Source organism: Cyprinodon tularosa, unplaced genomic scaffold, assembly GCF_016077235.1.
Source record: "Cyprinodon tularosa strain WSP-4 unplaced genomic scaffold, ASM1607723v1 ctg4, whole genome shotgun sequence".
Lineage (NCBI taxonomy): Eukaryota > Metazoa > Chordata > Actinopteri > Cyprinodontiformes > Cyprinodontidae > Cyprinodon > Cyprinodon tularosa.
Window position 1 is genome coordinate 272,866 of NW_024039118.1, and position 22,092 is coordinate 294,957.

The following is a 22,092-nucleotide window of genomic DNA, read 5'->3' on the forward strand; positions in this document are numbered from 1 at the left end:
AGCACTTTTGTTTGAAATTTAATAAAGAAACTTTACTGGCACTTTTAGTGTCATTCAGTTGTAAAATTTCACAGCACTTATTCAATTAAAAAAATAATCTGCATTTGTTTTGTTTAGCAGACATTTAAGGTCTTTAACTATTTATCATAAGAGCCGTTGTGGGAGGTCCAAAGAGCTATTTCTGACTCATAAGATAGGAAAGTATTTTAGTTTTCTAACTGGTCTATTAAATTGAACTTGACTGTTTTCTTATAAATGTAAGAGTCAGACTAGAATGTATGTAATATGAATTAGTCTTCGTGATTGGATTTCTTTTTATATATCTGTTTGTTTTTTAACAAACAGATGTATAAATAGTAGATAAGTTAAATAAGAACCTGCTGATTTCATATCAAGCCTTATACCGCTGTGGAAATGTAAACGATATATTGAGTCTGGACATATCTGGATGTTCCACAAGAGAAAAGGACATAAACCCTGATGATGGATGCGACCATAGGACATTTTACATGAGGTAATTTGTTGCAGTTCATTCAGAGCGATGGATGTGATTTATAGACTGTTTTTGAGGATCCGCAGATCTTTTAAAGTTTGTGGAAAAAGATGGAGCCCAGCTTTATCCTGTTGCTCTGTCTGGGACACTACGTCAGTCATGTGGCTCAGTGGATACAGCTCCTAACCAAACCCATAACCAGCAACAGTCGATCCTTCACTCCCTGTGTGAGGGATATACCGTCAGATCTCAGCTGCTTTTTGGACCTATTGTGCTTCCCTCACATTTTCTTCCCATCTTCAGTTTCAATCCAAAGGCCTCTCCGGCTGCATGCCCAGAGAAAAGGGATGTGCATTTGTTTCCTGCCAATGAACACGGCTCCCCGCCCTTCCTGCTTGACTCATGCCACATAGACACCATCCACAGACAGTCAAAGTGACTCGGCAAACAAACAAACAAACCCTGTCCTTAGACAAGAGTTTCCCATCATTGAAAGATTTAATAATAGGACAAGATTTATCGCTGGGAACATATAAAAACAAATCTCTGTTTTTGTTTATTTGAGGGCTGCAGTCAGAAAGGAAATGAAACGAAAGCAATTTGAAAGGGGTTGTCTTTGACCTTTGCTGAAAAGAAGCAAAAAAAATACCCCTGCAGACACTTCCTTTAAAATATCTGAGTTCTGGGGAAGTCCTTTGATAGTTTTCCCCCTTCCTGTTTTCTTCTTCTTCTCTGAAGTAGTTTTCATTTGAGTGATTCAGAGATGCTTTGTGTCTGTTTTGCTGGTTTTGAGTCTTTTCTGCCACGTTGGTACATCTGGGTTCCAGAAAGCTGCTGACAAACTGCAGAGTAGCTTCCTGTAGTCTGAGGGGTGAAGAATGTTGATATGCACGGCGTTCAGACTTCCATCCAAGTGATGACGAATGTCGCAGAGGAGAGGCGGGAGTCAAAGAGTCCAGTGAACCCAGCAGCCTGACGCTTTTGTTCCTCAGTTGTCAGCAGAGTGCAGCTGGTGTCAGTGGATGGAGCTCCGGTGATCCGGGACAGTAGAGTGACAAGCTTAGAAGCTTCCTGCTTCCCGTCAGAAAGGACGGCTGCAGGGGAAGCGGCAGGGCTGCTCAGGGAGGATAAGGCATGAGGCAGGAAGCATGAAATGGAGAAAAACCTCCAGTCGTCCATGCCTGGTCAATTCAGTCACCCGTTTCCTCCCTGAGGCTTTGACCTCCCTGGCATGACTGTCATTCCTCAGGAACCAGGAAGTAGAGTTTATCAAGCTCAGTGGTTACTTTGGTCGCTCTGTGGTATAGGGCATCTTTGGGTTATTTATTTTTAATGTGAGATTAGCTTGCGTAATATTCCTTATCTTTTCTAAATGAAGCATATAAGATGTGTCAGATGGTTTGGTTTTAATTTAAATGTATTCATTCATTAAACATATAAGTAATTTATCAATAGCTGTTTTAGATTATATTTATTAACTTGCAGCAGCATGTCACTTTGTCACTTTTAAATATGTCAGATAATCAAACATACTATTAAAAAAAAGAACAACTTTAGTAGATATAAAACCTTGTTTTAAGAGTAAATCAATCTTTGGTGTAAACACAATCACACCTAATCACACACAATCATCTTATATTTAGCATGCCATAGTGGGATTATTTAGAGGTATTTTGTTTACAAAGTCAGGATCATTCCCTCTGACAGTTCTGCTACTAATAAAACATGATCTCAGCGAGGGACCATGTGAGACCTTCTTATTCTTTACAATCGCCTCTGACCTCTCTAACACCATCCTTAACACACTTCCCTTTCAAGAGCCCACTGCACAGGTGACTGTTCCAGATGAGTATATGCCAGTGCACCAGCAGTGGTGTGGTGAATGTAAACATTTTACCCATCTATCCATTATCGTAAAAAATATAAGCAGACATGGGTGTTTTGGCTTCGCAACTCCTGGTATTTCCCATGATCTGAGCTGGAGCTCACCATTGTCTGCAGGCTTACAAAAAACACACTTTTGGGTGTATTTAATATATTTTTCAGTCTTCTGGAGAACTGAATTTGTACTCATTCTTGTGTTTCTGATAAGTGCGCTGTAATTGATTTATTCTTTCTTTATTTTATAAACTTAAACAATTATGAACAGCAGATTGAATCAACAGTTTGAATGACCAGAATAAGCTGTGGCGTCTACCAAAGGAGTTTTGAATCTTTTATTATGGGTAAGCAAGCTTATGTCTGAATATTTCAGAGGACAGACAGAGAGGATTTTGAGACGGCAGTTTCAGCTGCTCCCGACACGAGCTCCACCAAAAATTGGCCCTGCCTGCTTGGCCTGTATTTTGGTTTTTTCCTTATAATCAGCACCTCAGCCAGAGAGTTGTAACTGAGCATTCAGGGTGGGGTCTGGCAGACCCTAAGAGGAAGTATGGTCTGTTAGTGAATGTGTCAGCTGTTGAGGATTTTGCGATCTCTGCAGCACAAACCCAATATGACAACAAAACTGCACTTGGATGGGCTGTGCTCTGCTGCCGTGGAAAAAATCTTAATAACATTTGCAGTTTTTTTAGGGAACCTGTCGCAACAAATTATGTGTACTCCCTATTTTTAGGGTTTCTTTCTTCTGTCTGCACAGGGCTTACATTATGAGACTGACTCAGGCCTTACACTTTCCCTTTATCTCTTTGGTTGATTCGTCCAACCTGTTTTGGGTTGGCAAAATGACAGCTTCCTTTTATAGATGATATATCTTGCAAATATGATCAATGAGTAAATAAATAAGTTAATTCCCCAACAGATTTTTAGAAACCACTAAATCTGGCAAATTGACGGATTTATGAGTAAGTACTGCCAACAGATGGCTGATCACATCCTGCACAAAAGTTATTTTCAGTCTTAAAAAGTTCTAAGTAAACAATATCAGGAAAAATGCTTGATGTGCATTGCTTTATTCTAACATGATTGGATGGTTTTTGATGGTTTTCTTATAGATGGGGTCGGTACAAGCAGCTCTTCTTCTGAAGAATAAAGTATTTGTCAGAGTTTGTCTTCTTATGATACTTTACTAATTTATTCTTCTAGTTTGGTCCTGAGAACTTTAATTGTGCATTAATCTCCAGCAACTGTCATTGTCCCACGAGTATAACTGAGATCTGTTTGACTTGTATGGGTTAATGGTTCTTGTAGTACCAATCCACTGAGGTACTAAAAGGTAAATCAGTTGTTTTTTCTTGCTTATTGTGGTTGACTTGATATTCAGACAGAGGGAGGTCCAAATGTGAAACAGCAACAACAGCCTGAGGAAAGGTCTTGTAAAAAGCCTAACAATCAGTAGAGAGAGGAGTTTAATGGGCTCTTTGGAGCTTAGGAGGGAAGGAAAGGAGATGTCTGAGAGTTAATTAAATTATCGTTTGATTTATACTTATACCAGACTTATTCTATGGGAACACAGATTAAATATTGTCAGTACCCCATCATGCTGAAAAGTGTGATATGAGTGTTTTAAGTAAAAAAGTAAACCATATTAATTTAAGTAGCATTTAAATATAAGATGAATGACTGAGACGAATTAAGCAAATTAACCGAATGCTGCATTTTCTACAAGTGGCTGAGTCACGATTCCTCTTCATTAAAGCCCAGAGAGAGAGAGACTGCAGCAGATAACAGGAAGGCTGCTTGGCAGTTTGTCATACACGCCCTTAAAGTTGTAGGGAAGTCATATGTAATTTCAAATCATTCTGGCTTAATCATGTATATGAATGTACTCTTTATCAGACCATATTGTCCCAAAAGTTAGAATATATATATATATATCAACGGTCATCTGTCAATCAAATATTTTTCGGTCATAGCATCTTGATTCATATTTTGCAGCTAATATACGCAACGGTTGAAATAGGAAATAAGAATCATTTCCTTTCCCATTGAGTTCCATCCCAGTGTTCACGGGGATGGACGTCTGTGTCTTCGGCAGGCGTAGAGCTAACAGAACTGGCAGCGTTGCGACGCAAGAGCTCAAACATGTATGACTGTAAGCCTTCTACAGCAAACGAAGCGTCTTCCACAACAACTTAGTCTCCGCTTTCCTCTCTAAATAAATAATGTATGATGGAGGAGACTCATCCACGACCCCCGACACAAAACTCTCCTCCTCTTGCATGTTTCCGCTGCTACTTGGTCCCAATGTAATTTCCCATTGGGAACCTATTACCACTAAGTTGCTAACTGGTTAGCAAGATGCTTCCGAGACCCCGGCCACAACCAAACTGGTTGCGAACCTTCCGTCACAAAAATCCCGCTCCCTCGATAAACAACCAATCACATTGTCTTTATTCACTAATTCAGAACTGCACCTGTTGGAACAGCCGCTTCCCTACAACTTTAAAATATCCATAACACCTTGGTGAACATCAGCTAGTCTTTGTATCACACAGTGTAGCATACCTTCTGCTCCTATTATAAATAATTTATGACTGTTTATTACTGGAAGAACAGAAGAAAGTAGTCGATGTATTGTATAGCACTGAAAAACATATCAGAATCGATTGGTTTCAAACTGGAGCCCTGAAATTGGCCTCAAGAATCCGGTCGATGCATTTAATATAATATAAAAAAAAAGTGTTTTTCATTATTCATATAGAATCAGGGATATTTGTGTCTAAAGCTTGGCGCATGTCGCTAAGTAACCAGTCTGATGGAGGATTTATGTGGCTTCAAACTCCCTTTCCATGTGCCGAAGGATCAAAGGGCTCAGCAGTGGCAGAGAGGGCCCAGCGGCAGTGAAGTCCAGCTGCCATAATTGGAGAAGAGCTGTGTAAAACTGTCCATGGAAGGCCAGGAGCAGCTTGATTATGTTGTAAATTTAATTAGGGCATTGTTGTGTATGTGGGGAGGTGTGTGTTTTCCAACTGCTTGACCTTGCAGCAGCGGTTGTCCTGCATGTGTTTATCATCATTTATGTGTGTGAACACGACAGAATTATGGCTTGAATCCCTTTTGTTCGAATTAGTGGATATTTGCAATGTCAGAATAAACCATCATTAAACACTTGCATTTTTAATCGAGCATAAACAAAGACATTTGTGGCTTTTTCTCACATTCTGCTGCAGTGAATGAGCAGATAAGTGGAAGCGTGCAGAATCCAATATATATATATATATATATATATATATATATATATATATATATATATATATATATATATACAATGTATGTTTCTATGTACAGTAAAGCTTCTGCAGCTTCCACACAGACCCCTTTTTAAAAATGCATAAAAAGCCCTGAGATAAATGTTTTCACATTATAATGTTTTTCAGATTTTCTTTTACATAGTTTCAATCAAGGTTGTCAGGATACAACATTTTTAAACTCACTACCAATATCCAGGAAAATATTTTTAAACTTTATCAACGGAATCACAGATGCTAGTTGAATAAATAATCCAGAAATCTAAAATTTGAAATAGCAAAAATATGTAAACACTCATCTTTATTAATGACTCCATGTAAAATTAGTATCTTATCCGGATACTGCTTTTGACTTTCGATTCTTAATATCAGCTATTAAATATATATATAAAAAAAAATGTTTGTTTTGTTTTTAAGTTTAGCGGTTAGCATTTTGACAGAGATATTGAAGATGTTTATAATTTTGCTATGTAGCCACCTACATTACGCGGAGGTCACTATTAAAATACTTATTTTTATTTAAAGCATGCAAATACATTTCATGATTCTTTTCCTTTCTGGTCAATAGGATTAAAAAAACGGGGAGTAAGTGGGGAATATTTACTGTATTGAGATAGGAAAACCAAGAAAGGAAAAACAGAGGAAAAAGCATAGCAAGGTTCAAAGAACATCTGAACCGCAGAGTGAAAGCTTTCACACATGGGACTCTGTTCTTCCGCCGCGTAACGCCTCACATGAAACATTTAAATCAAACAATTGTTGCTGTTTGCTTTTTTATATATTGTTCATTGTTGACATTTTTCCTGACACACCTTTCTGTATTCAACTGAACTCTCTGGGTGTTATCTTTGTTTTGTTTATTTTAAGCTATTAGAATATAACTAAATGGTATCAAAAGGCTAGCCATAGACTAATAGATGTAAAAAAATACCTAATGAGTTAAAAATAAGGATGTGGCAACTGAAATAAGAAGGGTAACTTACAAGCTTTCCCAGGAAATAAGAACTGGATGTGAGAAGAAGTAAGAAACTACCAGGTGACTGGCTGAAAGTGAAAGAAACTCAGTCTGTTTATTCTTGTCTTAAATCAGTCTTAGGTTTTTGTTTCTTTGCACTCAGGTGATTTGTAATAGGAGCAGGTGAGATATGAAGCAGGTTTTTTTTTAGATTGGATGAGCTTGACTGTTCATGAATGCAGGTTAATGTTGGGCGGATGGTTTCCTCAGCTCATAGTTCACATTAAAAGGATTTTATTTGATAATGTCGGAGTTTTCTTTTCTTCAAAGGACTCTAGAATGCATTTACTTACATCTAACTGTTGTGGCTCATGACCGCTTGCTTTAAAGTTTATTGCCAGTAATTTGAACAGCTAAAACAACAAAGATATGAGTGTTCATAAAGAGCCCGACACGATAAGGCTGTGTATTTGTTTTGCCTATTCAATCCCAAAAACTGCTGCTCAGTTACTCAGCAGTTTTGCTGTGATTTATTTCTCCTTTGGCCTCTCTGTCTGTAGGAATTTAGTTTCCTTTGCAAATCTTTGATTTGACTATATGTAGTGTTTTCTTAAAGCATGAAACCACCCTGAATTGGTCTAAATGGTGTCTCTTTTTCCAGGCGCTGGACCAGGATCGAACTTCTCTTCAGAAGGTTAAGAAATCAGTGAAGGCAATCTACAATTCAGGTCAAGGTGAGGCTGGTTTTCTTCAACATTTTTGTGTCTAATATTAGGTCCAATTCTGTTTTTATTCCTATTCTCAATGTATTTTATTCTTGAAGTTGTGAAATTTGCTTTCTGTACCTAAAAGCTTCCTTTGTGTAGGACAGATGGATGGTGTATTGTGTGTTCCTGTTGTCTAGATTGTCCCAGAAATCAACACCTGAGTTTTACTGCACGCCGTGTCATGGATCTGCAGTAATTTTCCACGGATTTGTTTAGAGCAGCTTTCGGCCCTGTAATTTGACAGCCTGGGATGTTTGTTTGCTCTCCAAAGAAAGGAGTAACTTTACCTCTGGGTCACTTTAACCCTTTAAGATGTACGATAGTCTGGAAAACTGCTGGAAACAGCTGGAAGAAGTTTGTTCAAAAAGTTGCATGTGTGGTTGTAAAAATGTAAACTTAAATCGTTTCCAAAAAGGAAAGGCAGTAGAACATTAGTGCATCTTTGTACGGGAATATTGTAAGTAAAGGGCATAGAGAAGATACTTGTGAAACGTAGAACTACAACAAACAGTAGTTAACACTGCAAAAAAAAAATGAAATCTAGTCATTTTTTTCTTCAATAAGTGTCTTTTTTTAAACTGAGGAGGTAAGGGAGACACTTTGCCAATGGAACAAGACAATTTACATTTAAAATAAGAAAAAACAATTGCATTGTCTTATTTCCAGAGCATATTATCTAATTATCTAATTATCTTCTTAAGATAATACTCATCCCAGTCATCTTATTTGCCTGCTCAAAGTAAGGCTAAATACACTTAATCTAAGAGTTTTTTATTTATTCCAAAGAGTTTTTGCAGTGAGGGATAATATAGATCCTTTAAATAAATCTGTTTTGTTAAAGTTAATGTAAAACAAGCTTTTAAAACAAACTAAAAACAACTTTAGTCCTTTTGTCCTTTGTTTTTGGTTTGTAATGCATGAAAGTCCCCTCCACCTCCTCTCCATCAGGAACGTAACGACGAGGACAGATGGGTTCTAAGCTAAGAGCTCCTGCAGCGTTTGATTCAGCAGGAGAACCACACATCTTCTAACACTGACATGAACTGTACATAAAGATATTTTTTCTATCCTCCAAATCCTGCTTTCTGAGAAAAGCACAGGTCAGGCACCACAGGCCAGAGTCTCATGTGTTTGTTTTATTGCTTATGTTTTTGCTCGGATGAGGAAACCTTCCATCTCAGGAGTCTCTGTGTACTCCTGCCCACATCTGTGCTTGTATGAACGCCTGGCCGTTCCATCCCTTTTCATCCCAGGTGTGTGTCTGGGAGGACTTTAGGGACACTAGATGGATCACATCAGAAATGTTTGCCTGTATCCTCTTGCTTTGCCTCATCTGCTGTTAAATATGCAGAGGAATTTGTTGGTGCCTCTCTACGGGAAACGTAAAATAACAGCTGTTCCTCAAATAATTTGAAATCAGAAGGCTTATTTTCACATTTGTTCCTGTTGTTGTAGTTTTACTTCATAAACATATCTGTTCTTTAAACTGCCGCAAAACTACAAGTCCCAGACATTCACCCTTTCCCTAAAACATTTAGACAACGCTGCCTTTAGGTCTTTCTTGTTTTTATATTACTGTTATGTTTTCTACCTTACTGGGAGTATTATAATATAGTTATTAAATTGACTCACCAACATTTGAAATGTAACATGTGAAAGTTTTTTACACCATAAAGATTATTATTGTTGCAGAAACGTAACAATTTTGTGGACCTAACACTTTTTTAGTAAAATTCACTCTGTCCCAGGAACATAAAGCTGCTTACAGATGTTCTTCCCAAGTTTTTTTAACTCCTCAGAGAACCATTGCCTTTGCTTCTCTTAGGGGACTCAAAATGCATCGGCATTAACTCCGCTATGGACCAATTTGTCTTTTCCGATATATCAATATTGCTCCGATAAGTAAAATTGGACCAATATCAATAACTACTGTTTATTTACACCTCTTTGCCATTTTGTGTTTCTTAAGAGGAGGAGGGGTACGGAGGTTGACCATGTGGTATTTGTTTTGGCATGTGATGCAATGGCAGACTTCATGAGTTTAATGGAAGCAGAGAACATGTCAGGAGAGTTTATCGTTACATATCGGTTATTGCATCCCTACTTTTTCTGACCAAAGTTCAGTGTGGTGCTCATGACACATTTGTTATGGTGTATCTGCTGGTATAAAAACAGCTTTTATTGAATCTCTTTTTTTGGTAGTATCGAAGTATTGCTTCATTAAACTGTAAAAGCGGCCAACATTCTTCGTTTTTCTCGTTTTACCTTTACTTTTACATTGATTTTACATCTAAATTCATTTTATAAGTGCAGAGTAAACATGTGTGCAAGTGGGAACATTCTCTTATTTTGTTTAGAAAAGTTTAACACTTAATTAATAGAGGCTTGTATTTGCACAGACCAGACATGAAACATGCAGATGGAGCGAAGAGGAAGATGAGCAGCAATGGGTCTTGGGAGTTCTTTCTGGAACCCTGGTCCAATGGGTCAGGACTGGCCTCTGCATGGTTACCTCTACACCATGAGAAACACTCTGTTACAAATACACTAAATGACTTTTTTTTTCCCTTTAAAGCTTCACTGCTTTAAAAAATGAATTTTAAATAAGTCAAAATTATTTCAGTCGCCCAGAATCATCTCTCTGTGAAACAGCACAACAGCCTTCACATATGTGGAACATACAGTTCTCTCTCATGTTGTTCATGTAGAGTAATCAAAAAACATTTGCTGAATGACTTATACTTATTTCAATAAGGCGCGTTTCCTTTTGAAAGTGTACTGAGATCGGTCTGAACTCGGTAACCGGGATAACTATTGAATGTAAATGGTACAAAGAACTGAACCTGAATCCGCCAGATACAACTGAACCGTGCTAACATGGTACTAGTACATCAGTCAGTCTCGGGTGCAGTTTGGTTTTGGCGCGGTTCTCAGATAGCAAAGGGTGCATGAGCAGACCACCTCATCTCCTTATGGTCAGCCTCCGTAACCATGAAATTTCAGATATTCATAAAAATACTAGCTTCCATACCATGCCACGTGATTTCCAGTGAGGATTCTGTTTAGCACTGTGATGAACCTCAATCTGCTGCTGTTGTTTCCTGCGTTTGTAGGCTCTGATTACACTTTAGTTTGTCGTATCCACTTCCAAAAAGCTGACTCAGTGAAGTAAATGTACCAAAGGCTGCCTTCTTTGCCTGACTCTCGGCAAACTTCCTGAATATTTGGGGAGCTGCCATGTTGATTTGCTTGTTTACCTTTATAGAGCAGTAGTGCCGTAGATCGTCACTAGGAGGCGACGAAGAGTGCTAGCGTTGTGTGTAAATGGTCTTAAGGAACAGAGCTCAGCACTGTTAACTGATTCAAGCTCTGCACAGATCGGTTTTTAGAGTGTAGTGTAAATGGGGCTATATTTCATCAGGACAACTCCATCAAAAAGGTTTTAACCTTAGCTACATGTTATCCACTTTAGAAGCAGGTTGCAAAAAGATATCATGATAACCTGATTTAAGAAAAAGTATTTTCTTTTTGTGATGTAATGTTACTGCCTTCCACTAGAGTGCTGTTCATTCTTAAGCAGAGTCTTACTAGTATTTCAAGAGGAGTAAAGCCGGGAGCAGAGGCATGCTAGGGCAGAAACTTTAATTCAGAGTCTGGACCAGGATTATTTTCTCTGTTTAATGTCAACAGGGGTACACTATAGCCCCATTTACACTACCCTTTTGAAACCATGATGAAAAAGATCCAAACGCGGTGACCGAGATTACTGTAACTAAACTGGACCGTGCTCGGTCCGAACTCGGCATGGATCCTTTTTGGAGGGTTAGCGTAAATGGGGCATTTGTGATTCTGTTGTCCTCTTGTCACCTAAATAGTGCTTCATTAAGGGGTAGTGTCAAATTGTTAAGGGTTGGTCGTACCCTTAACAATCATAGACAGGTTTCAGGTATTACAGGAGACAATCCCCTCCTTAATGACAATCCCCCCTTTAGCGACCGACCCCTAGAATCATAGACAGTTTCAGATATTACAGGCTAACGATGGAACTAACGACCCATTCATCGGTTTCTATTGCATGTTTCCAAGCGATACAAGGCGTTGTCTATATAAGACTCAAACTCACTGCGGATCCAGACATTTGAATTGAGAAAGCTTCCTGGAGAGGTGGCGAAACGTCTTCAAATCTTGAAAACCAAGTCCAGTGGATATTTTTTGAATTTGTACGGAATGACTATGACCTGGATGACTGAGAACCTTCATCAGCAATGTCTTTGAAAGCATATTTCTGTTTATTCAATCAGTATTTAATACAGCTGACACAATAAATACAACTTTTTGTGTAAAATATGAAGCCCCTTATATTAATCCAAAGATGATCTTTACACAAGAGAAACATTTTTTTTTTTTATGACAATTATCAAGTAATCATTGATAAGATCAATCAACTTTAGATAAATTCAGTCATTCATAACTTGCTTCTCTATTTTTTAATCAACCTGGCTATCAGAAATACTTAAATTTCCACAACATCAAATCTTTGTTTTTTCATGTTTTTGATTTTAATTAAAGAAATAAGTCTTTTATGAAATGCAAGGAAAAAAAGGGGTGGGTTTCTTTCAGTGAGAGTAAACTGCACCGTCTTTAGTGGTTTTAAACTGGTGCTCTTTGAAACTGGGATATTTTGTTACCAAAAACCAGCTAATATCTTATCATGAAAATTATGTTAAATAATGTATGCATGTTAAGCTGGGAGGCTTTCAAAAAATGTGTAGATTCAACAACAAACACTGAAAGGATTTTGCTAAACCAGCAGGCCACTTCCTTTCCTCCTCAGATGGGCTATTTGTGCCAAACACCAGTCAGGATTCAGTGTGTATAAAGTGATTCCTGCTTAACCTCCTTGTATTTTCCAACAGATCATGTGCAGAATGAAGAAAACTATGCCCAGGCTCTGGATAAGTTTGGTAGCAACTTCATCAGCAGAGACAACCCTGATCTGGGGACAGCTTTTGTCAAGTTCTCCTCCCTTACCAAGGAGCTGTCTGCCCTGCTGAAGAACCTGGTGAGTCCAGCTTTTCAACGTCCCTTTTCAAAACAATAATTTAGAGTAGACCTCTTTTTTTTTTTTTTTAATATGTCTGCCCTGGAGGTTGGTTTCAGCCTCATAACTATAGCAGTAGGAAACATGTTGTCACACAGCTTGCTTTTCTTGCCTGTCCCTGCACAGAGTGGTTAGGATGTCAGTTTAGGTCTCTGATTTTCAAGGGTCACTGGTGGGTTAAATACAGGTTTCTACAGCAGACTGAGACATTCTTCTCATTTTCTAAACTTTTCAAAATTGTATAAAAGTCTCCCACATGAGCTGGCATGGCTGACTGCCTGCTGCATAAGTAATTCATTTTCCTCTTGTAATCCTTAAAAACATCCTTGCCTTTTTTCAAGGTTCCATATTTTTCTTAGACTGTTGGTTTTCTTCATTTTCTACAATAAAAAAATGAATTAATGAGATGGTTCTATACAGAAAACGCATCGTAAAATAACTGGATTTTAACAGGCACATTTTGGTTTAGAAGGTAGCAGATTTTATTTTGAAAAACTTGATTTTAGCCAATTCTTTTTGATATAGTGTGTATGTAGAGATATCGAACTATCAATCTATTTGTCGATAGCAGCCAGAAAAAAATGTCTAAGATTTGCCTCCTTGTTCCTAATTTTAGATAATTTACTTATATTAGAAAACCCGTAACTCAGTAACAGCTTCCACAGTGTTGTTTGTGTCACCTGTTAGTGTTTAATTTTGTATGTTTAATTTTGACTTTCTGAGCAACCGGTCACTGTTTTAGTAACCATTGGATGTTTTGGTGAATCTCTGTTTAGTTACTATCAGCTTAAAGTACAGACAATTTTTGTTCATATATGTTCAGGATTCCTATATAAGCTCAATTTGAGTGTTTCATATAAGTTGTATTCAACTTGTTGAAGATAAGTAATAAATAGGTAACATTATTGCATAAGATAGCTTTAAACATATAATTCAGATTAATGTTGGTTTAAAAATAAAGCTCTCTTATTTTGTTGTAATAAAGAGACTAATAAAGGGATTAATGTCACCCTGTAAGGTTCAGTATTTGAAGCAGGTGCAGCAGTTTATGCAAGAAGAGTATGGGGCAACATGTTTTTTGTATGGTTGCTTAAACTGCTTTGGATGAAAACTGCTCCTGTAAGAATACAGAAATGATTTTCTTTTTTATATGAGTCCTTAGGATCAGTATAATGCACGGTTCAACCAGGTTTACCAGGTGCAACTTTACAAACTTCAATTAGCATATAAGCTAAATTCATCTAATATAAAGTGGTCAGGTCTTATCTTTATGCTTTTATAAGGTTTTCACATACTGTTAATCCTATTTTTCAGACCTCATTTTTTGCCATCTTGTTATCGACTTTGCTTAAAGGTATAGTGGAGGATCAAAATTAGTGGTCTTCCTAATTGTCAATCATTCTGGTGTTTACGTAAGGCCATCCAAAGTGATCGTCCCATTTACAGGTGGTGAGTCTGACATAAAGGAAAAATAGCAAATCCTCCTTCGGAAAGTAAGCTTGTATGAGATGCAAAAAGCAAGTTTTAAACAGAGCGTGCACGAGGTGAAATGGACTTGTGCATGCTCTCGCACACATTTTATAAGGGTCCCCTCTCAGGAGTGGGTACAGGGTTGTGCATGTGCATTTTTTTTAATGGAGAGGTTGGGTCTTTTCAAAAATTTCCAAAAATTGTCCATTATACCTTTAAATTTAGCTACAGATTTAGGAACATGCTGTGATGGACAGGTGAAATTCTGGAGAGAAAATTATAGTGGTTGTGGTTTGAAGACCCAAATGCAGAGGCAGGGAGGCAGAGCTGCGTTTCTTGTAGATTTAATGAAGGGTTAACAGACAACTGAGGCAGGAATCCAAAGATCAAACATGAAAAAAGTTAAACAAACCAGAAACCATGGAGACTTCAGGGGGAAAAAAATCACAAGGAAGACACAGTAAGACATAGTTGGCGGAAGTTAGACGAGGAACCAGAACTGAGGAACTGCACAAGGAGAGTATTTATGGGAGAATGAAACAAAGAGAAGACTAACGAGCAGATTGGGAGCAGGTGTGAAGAGAGCAGGAGGTGTCAAGGAGCTAGGGAAAAAGGAGACCAACACAAGAGGGCAACAGATAAAAACCTGAGAACTGAAATATAACCAGAAAACACAAAAAAATAAGAATTAAACCAATAAAACTAGCAAACATGAAGAAATGGTAAAACTGAATACTTAAAAGAAAACATAACAGAACCAAGACTGTGGCACGTCAGAGGTTTAGACCTGGAGGAGTGTTTGGTTGCAGTGCAATTTTAAAACATGGCCTAAGTCTTAAACTTTGTTCTTTTAAAATAAACACAGTGGAAAACTTTGCCAGAGAATTTTACCCTTAGACGCTTATTATCTTCCTGCCATGGATTTCCTTCAGTTCCTGTTAAATAACGTGTCCTGTTTAAATCCTCTGTGAGCGATTGCTGCTGGAAGAAGAGCCAGATCCCGGCCTTTCCTTCCCTTCTCTTCCCGTGTGGCTGACAGCGAGATTAGACAACATAAATACACTTGGCAGCAGCAGGGAACAGCTGAGTGTGTCTTTGTTACCCAAACCAAATGCCGCTGTCTGTGAACCAGCGTATTGTGGAAAAGTGAACGGATCTCTCTCAATAGCCCTCTAAGTTAAACTTATCTGCAGCAGTGTATCGAGTTATCAGCCCTCGATAGCTGCACCCTGAGGGCAGCTGGTACGACAAATGAGTATCGACGACCAAGAGCATGTCCTGGATGTGTCCCCGGGTTTACACTAACTCATTTAACCAGTTTCCCTGCATCATCTTGTCTTTGTATTTCCAAGAATTGTGTGGTTAGAAGAGAAAAGCCTTTGTGACAGTTAACAAGAGGAGCTGGAAGAGCTCGTCAGCAACCGGTCGGTGAAGGATTGATTTTGATGTTGGCCATATGCAAGACAGGCACTTAAGGAGCACATTAGTGCCCATTAGTGCTTGTTTACTTCCTTCAGCGTGGCTGCTGTATCAGAGTGGACTTGGCTAACAACAACAGGGTCTTAAATGCATAGTAGTCATGTAAATGACCTCTATGGAGCCGCTGAGCAAAGCTGCAGCAACAAAAGCTGCAGGACAAATCATTTCTTTCCTGCCTCTCCAAAAGCTTTAGCAGATATGGTTAAAAAAATAAAGCTGGTGTTTCATAAAGATAAGAAGCGGCTCACCTTTCCTCTTGTCAAGGTTGAAAAACTTAAATGGTGAAGAGACTTTCTGATTTGAGCAAACCCCCTCTGAACTAATGGCTGAATTTTTCATTTTGTGTGCTCTAGAATTTATCCAGTCGTTTTTTTTTTTTAAGTCTGTTTTATGTACGATAGAAAATGTCTTTTGCATAAAACACCCTTGAGCATCTCTGCTCTTATTTATAAAGCTTCATTTTCCGATAAACTGAACAGGAGGTTGGTCCATCTAAGGTCCTGTATTAATTTAGGGGAAGGACGTTAGAATATATTAGCTGCCATACATTATACACAATTACTTAACCAGCATACTACTCTTAGACCTTCAAGGTGTGCAAGCAGTCAGATGTCCATTTTTTAAGTTGGTCCTCTACATATTTTTTAATTCTCAGTATTGCTGGTTAAATTAAACACTGAAATAGACTAAGGCGCAATCCCAATACATCCCCTACTTTCAACCACTACTCATCACCCAGTAACCACATGCCCCGGCGTGAAGCCAAAACGGTTAAGGATTCATAATCTTCTAGGAATTAGGATACCCCTCGCTACATAGTCGATGTTTGGGTACGTATCCGACTTTACATTTACTTATGCACAAGATACTGTAAGTTGCACCAAAAAAAAAAGAACAAAAAAAGACAAAGCTTTTTTGAAAAAACAAAAACGACTATTGAAGATGAAATTGTAGGAAAGAGGATTAAGCTGAGCTTGGTTATCTATCTTTTTCATTTATCAGGTATTAGTCTTTCAAAGTGGTTATTAAACTTAGTTAAGCAATTTTTGTGCAATAAATACGCAAATTACTAAAGCATAGGACAAAATTACACAATACCATGCTATTTTTTTTCCAATCAAAATGAAAGACAGAGAAAATATTGTTGCCCAAAAATGTTTTTGGTGGCTTTTGAAAAAAACAGACTGTTTCATTGTCCTACCTCCAGTGCAGACACCGGCCAGCTGATGCCTTCTCTCCCCCACTCTAGTTGGGCGGCAGGCTGCGCAGATCCTACGATGTGCTCCTTCCGTTGTTCTATGACTTACCAAATTTCATGCTGCTCTCCTTCGTTCTTCAGTAGTTAGCCTCCATAGCTAGCCCCAGCCAGCTGTAGTCCCTCCCCAATGGCGCTGTTTCCCCGGTGGGCTTCTCCGATCTACAGCTGTGCTTCTCCACTTTCTTCCTGAGCTAGAACCGGCAAGCTGCTGCCATCTCTACTTGCTCTGGCTTGCTGTTTCCTTGGCGGGCTCCTCCGATCTCTCACCGTGCTTCCTTAACTCCAGAGGGGGACGCTTGGGCAGCCTATTTCCACGTCTGGAGCTCTTTCTGAATGTGTTTTTATACTTATTTCCTGCTTCTCTTGTCTTTGCTCCAAAATACTTAGGCCCCGTCCACACGAAGCTGAACCCTGGCCTAAACGCACAAATTTTTCACCAAACCAGCCTCTCATCCATACGAAGCCGGCGTTTCGGGGGTCTGTAAACAATCTTTTTTTTATTCAGCCTTCAGAGTGGGAAGATTTTGAAACGCCGTTTTCGCGTTTCCATCTTTAAGCTCTAACCGCATTTTTTTTTTACATGCATGCGTCATAGCGTCGCCTCTAAACACGCATGCGCGACACAGTATCACAACAACAATGGCGCCGTACTGTGTTGAATGGTTGCTGCTCATGCTACTCACCCTGCTGTCGGGCTTACAACAGAATGTTCTTCTTCTGGAATATCTCCAGGAAGAACAGAGCAATATCGACGACATAGTTCAGCACCTGAATTTGACTGAACCACGAAAATGGACCCGCAGGGCAACCATGTATAAATATTAGTGCGCATGCCCAACATTTCGTCGCCTATTTTTTGCTTTGGCACCACACCGCCACTTACAGGCCTGGCATACATTTTGCAGCGTTTTCATGCATTCGTGTGGACGATCACATTTATTTTACGTCTCCATCTTTATGACAAACGTTCTGGAAAATATTAGCGTTTCGTGTTCGTTTTGACTTTGTGTGGACGGGGCCTTAATCTCTGTTGTCTGGGAGAATCCGGTGAACCTAGAACGCCCATGCCAATGGCTTTGTTTGGCTTTCAAAAGTAAAAAGATAAACAACAACAAAATCTCACGTCATCCATGTTTTCTGTGAAACTGTCTCCACCCCTTCCCTAGCAAGTCAGCATCTGAAATTCCTTGTTTTTAGGGGCTAAAATATTAACTTCTGATAGTGTTGCTAAAATTACAATAACTTCCTCCCCACATATAACATTAGCAACACTAACTACAGCAACTATAACACTACATAAAAACACAGCTGGTGTTTTGAAATACCTGAATGAATTATGACTAAATATTTTACAGATCTGGACAGGTACGGAAAATCTTCAATTATTAGACTCTTTTTGTACAGTACAATTCCAGAGGTTCATATCCATCCAATCAACCAACACTTCTTGGTGTAGTAATGTCTGTAAAGCTACAAATTACCATCAATAATGTGCTTAAAAATACAAATCTACTTGTTTAAAAATGAGTGTTACCACCAGCCATGAGCCTTTGCTCTGTTCAGCAAATTGCTAAGTTCTTGTGTGTGTGTGTGTGTGGGCGGCAGCTTCATCCATCTGGCGTCTTTGGCAATTTTGGAGTCATTTCATTTATTTTTTCTTTTTGTTTTGTAGCTCATTGTGTTTTAATCTCTCTGCTGTTAAGAGGAGTAAACATTTAACAGACTCTCATCAGTTGTCTGTCTATTAGTCTTTGTCATTATGTGAAAAGTTCCAGCAGAGAAAAGAAAAAAAAACAGAAATCACTTAATGCTCGTCTAGTTTTTAAACATCAGACGAGGAGGACGAGTTTCATTTCATTTCCATGTTTCTTTCTTATTTATGTTCCAAATTAAATTACAGCGCCTGCTCATTTATCATGTTCTGTAGAAACATTCTGTTTATTAGACAGAGTCATTGTTTTGTCTTCAAGAGAATCTATCAACCATTTGCTTCTGGCGCACTGTAGGAACACATCAGCTGTTTCCTATAGTTGTTGAAACCTTTTTTTTTTCTTGCAGCTCCAGAGCCTCAGCCACAATGTGATCTTCACCCTGGACTCGCTGCTCAAGGGGGATTTGAAAGGCGTGAAAGGGGTAAGATTCACAGTCTTACTGGACTCTGCATCGTCAGCATGTCTATATGCATCTGAAATCCCCCCCTGCCTGTGATTAAGTGGAAAGACCGGGGGAGAAAGAAGAGGAATTTTCCTTTGAAACCGTAAATCTGGCAGATGTAAACACTGCCTTTGTGTGGTGTATAAAGAGAGTAAGTGGGTCATGAACTCCTCATGTTGGAGGTTAAAGAAGAGGCGTTGTCTTCACTGGGCAATCAGGCTGTGAATCATGAGTAAAAATGTTTTCAAACTCCACAAATATCTCAGTCCTCAAACTGACCTCTTTGGACTTTACTGAATCTAGTCCTTCTGCGTCTTCAGGACTTGAAGAAGCCCTTCGACAAAGCGTGGAAGGACTACGAGGCCAAGTTGTAAGTAGATGAAGCTGTACTGTACCAGCTTCCTAGTTTGTCCTGATTAGAATCAGAGGTGACTTTTTACTTTGTTTTCTTTCAGTACAAAGATAGAGAAGGAGAAGCGGGAGCACGCCAAGCAGCATGGGATGATCCGCACCGAGATCACCGGGGCTGAGATCGCAGAGGAGATGGAGAAGGAGCGCCGCCTGTTCCAGCTGCAGATGTGCGAGGTGAGTCGTTTTATATTTTGACTTACACTGATTTCACAAAAGGGAATGAAAATAAAAGTTTTTAGGTATTTTTTTCCCCAGTGTTGCTTATTTAGATTCTTCCCAAGGAAAATCCAGCTTTGAGCCCATAGAGTAAGACTGGAAGTCATCAAGCAGAACAATTTGTTCAAACACTCTGTTTCTGCTGCCTTAACGCTTCTTTTTCAGCTTAATTTTGACGACTTTGAACGCAACTGTCTATTACACTGAATCGTCTTTGTAGAGACGTATGGATGGACGGATATTTCTTTGCTTAAAAGCTTAGAAATGGACCAACCAATGGGAGTTGCTACTCAGGAAAATTTTCCATATGCTTAAAACAATCTGATGGTCGAATACGTTCCATCAGGTTTTTAAGCCAGAGCATAAGTCCTGGTTCCATCCATCAAAGTAGGTCCTGAAGCATCAAAGTAGTCCCAGACCACCACACTACCACCACCATCTTTAACTGAATACATGTTGATCTCTATTTTACAACATTGGTAGAAGTTAGTGGCCTTCTGAAGCTTCACCACATTCTATGTTTTCTTTAGTTTTCGGATAATGGTTCTCTATTTTGTTAGCTGGAGACTCAAAACCTTAGAAATGTATCTCTCCCCTCTGATGGATGTCCCTGACTTTGTTTCTCATCTGTTCCTCCGTTCTCCTCACTTACTTGATCCCTCGATTATTCAGGTCCAACACCAATCAGTGTGGACGTGGCTAGTAAAACATAAACACCTGTTTTTAATCCGTTAAGTCATAATTTAACAAGGGTTCAGCTACATTTCATCACAGGGGCAGCTTGTTTGGATGGCTGCTTCCCCCTCAGTGAATCAAGTTGTTATTGGAAAACTGCCTCTTGCATTCACTCAGTTTAATTTACTCTGATATTAAAATGTGTGATTCTACTTTTCATGGCCCTGCGTTTATATACGACCTAAAACGATGTGTAATTACTGAGAGGGGTTAATTAAATGATATACATGTTCCAGCCTTAAGCTGTGAGGTGTTGCTGCGGAATTTTAAAAGGAAATTGTTCTGAGAAAAGTCAGATATTTATGGTTTAAATCAAAGTTTTGTTCTCTAAGAGTTTTTAAACTTTCTCTTAATCCTTTTTTTTGTCTTAATCTAGCTACTATGTTTCACAAAGGGCAAACATTTGAGAAACCTGGCAACAAAAAGTAAAGCCTAAAACAAAAGTGAGCTCTGTGTTTGTGCCCAGAAGAATTAGAACAAACTGTTTGAGCTCTCTCTGTTAGGCCAAAATCCTCCCTGGCCGTGGGCGGCGGCGCCTACGCCTCGCTCACTCTCTATTTTATTCTGCTAGAATTTTTTCTTTTTCTTAGATTACATAATGCCGCTCACTTTGCTTTCTGGCTTTTCTGGATTAGCTTTGTGCAAAGTCCAGCAGACAGGCCCTCTTCTCTTTCCCTCTCCTGCATTTTCCACCTGTTTCCACAAAGATGAAGTCAAATCTCATTATCCATAATGCTTTCCAGTAACTCTAGACAGCATCTCAGTGAGGCTGAAAGACTCATCCTTTTTATAATTGACAACACATTGAATATCAAAAGCTTTTTAAAAGTGATCTGCAGTGCATTTTCTAAAACAACATTAAAAGTCAGGCTGGAAGGGAAAATTTGCATGCCTTATTTTGAAGGGGGTATAAGTTGCAAACAATACGGCTTGTTTTTGACACCTGAGGGTCAGTGATTGTAAAACTAGCGTTGAATCAACGCTCTCACATTAAGGATACTTTGAGTGTTATAACTTTTAAAAGTCTTGAATCATTTTCGAGCTAACAGTTAAATGCACGGAGCTTGTCTCTTCACACATCAGGCTTTTAAAATTCATCTGACACCTTCTAGTCGCCTAACAGACTTGTTAAAACACATCCACTTTTGAAAGAGCGTAGTTGGTGGGCTATTTTTAGCTTTTACTTCTCTAGCTAATGCTTTAAAGTATCCATCTCTGTTGATTTCAGCACATGATTTCAGCTATTCATTCATTTTTGCTGTGATTTGAAGCTTTAAAAATGTCAGAATTCATCAGAATTTGTTGGCTGAAAGTCCAACATAGTGAGGCTCTCTGTTTGCCTGCTGTGCTTTGGCTCCTATCATTGTCTGAATGTGTGCAGCAGCTATGAAACCCCATCAGCTGCTGCATTTTACAGTTTAGCTGCCCGCCTCCGGTTGGAGCTGGATGCCAGCGACGAGTTGTAGCACCCACATCATTATCACCGCCTTCCTCTTTTGTTGGCTTCCTTGGCTCTAGATTTGGTTTGAAATGAATTACAGTTTGTTGGCTTTTTATGAATTCGTGACTATTTTCTGTCATTGTGGCTTAAAGAGGTGAAAGGAAAACAGAACTGGGTTGCATTAGATACATAAAGTGAGTTTAAGGGCTCACATGGTAAGGATGTGTAAACAACTCATCTTTAATTTCAGTGGTCTTCAGCTGTGAAATTAGATGCAGTTTGCAGTTGACCCACAGCATCACAACTCCATTGAACTCAACAGTGGGCATGAGGTGCTCTTTCCCATTATCATCTTTTATTTTACAACCGACAGTCGAGGATTTTCTTTCCCTAAAAAAAGCTAGAGGTAGTAAAACTCCAGAC

At 38.9% G+C, this 22,092-nt stretch overlaps 1 protein-coding gene across 6 annotated transcripts in view; it reads left to right on the forward strand.

Moving 5' to 3' along the window:
- asap1b (ArfGAP with SH3 domain, ankyrin repeat and PH domain 1b) overlaps window positions 1-22,092 on the forward strand; it is an 80,338-nt gene that overhangs the window by 20,313 nt on the left and 37,933 nt on the right. For all 6 annotated transcript variants that reach the window (XM_038297918.1, XM_038297915.1, XM_038297912.1 and 3 more), the window contains exons 2-6: window positions 7,299-7,371; window positions 12,321-12,466; window positions 18,771-18,845; window positions 19,187-19,236; window positions 19,322-19,451. In XM_038297918.1, the coding sequence (XP_038153846.1) occupies window positions 7,299-7,371; window positions 12,321-12,466; window positions 18,771-18,845; window positions 19,187-19,236; window positions 19,322-19,451 (474 nt within the window). The remainder of the gene's footprint in view (window positions 1-7,298; window positions 7,372-12,320; window positions 12,467-18,770; window positions 18,846-19,186; window positions 19,237-19,321; window positions 19,452-22,092) is intronic.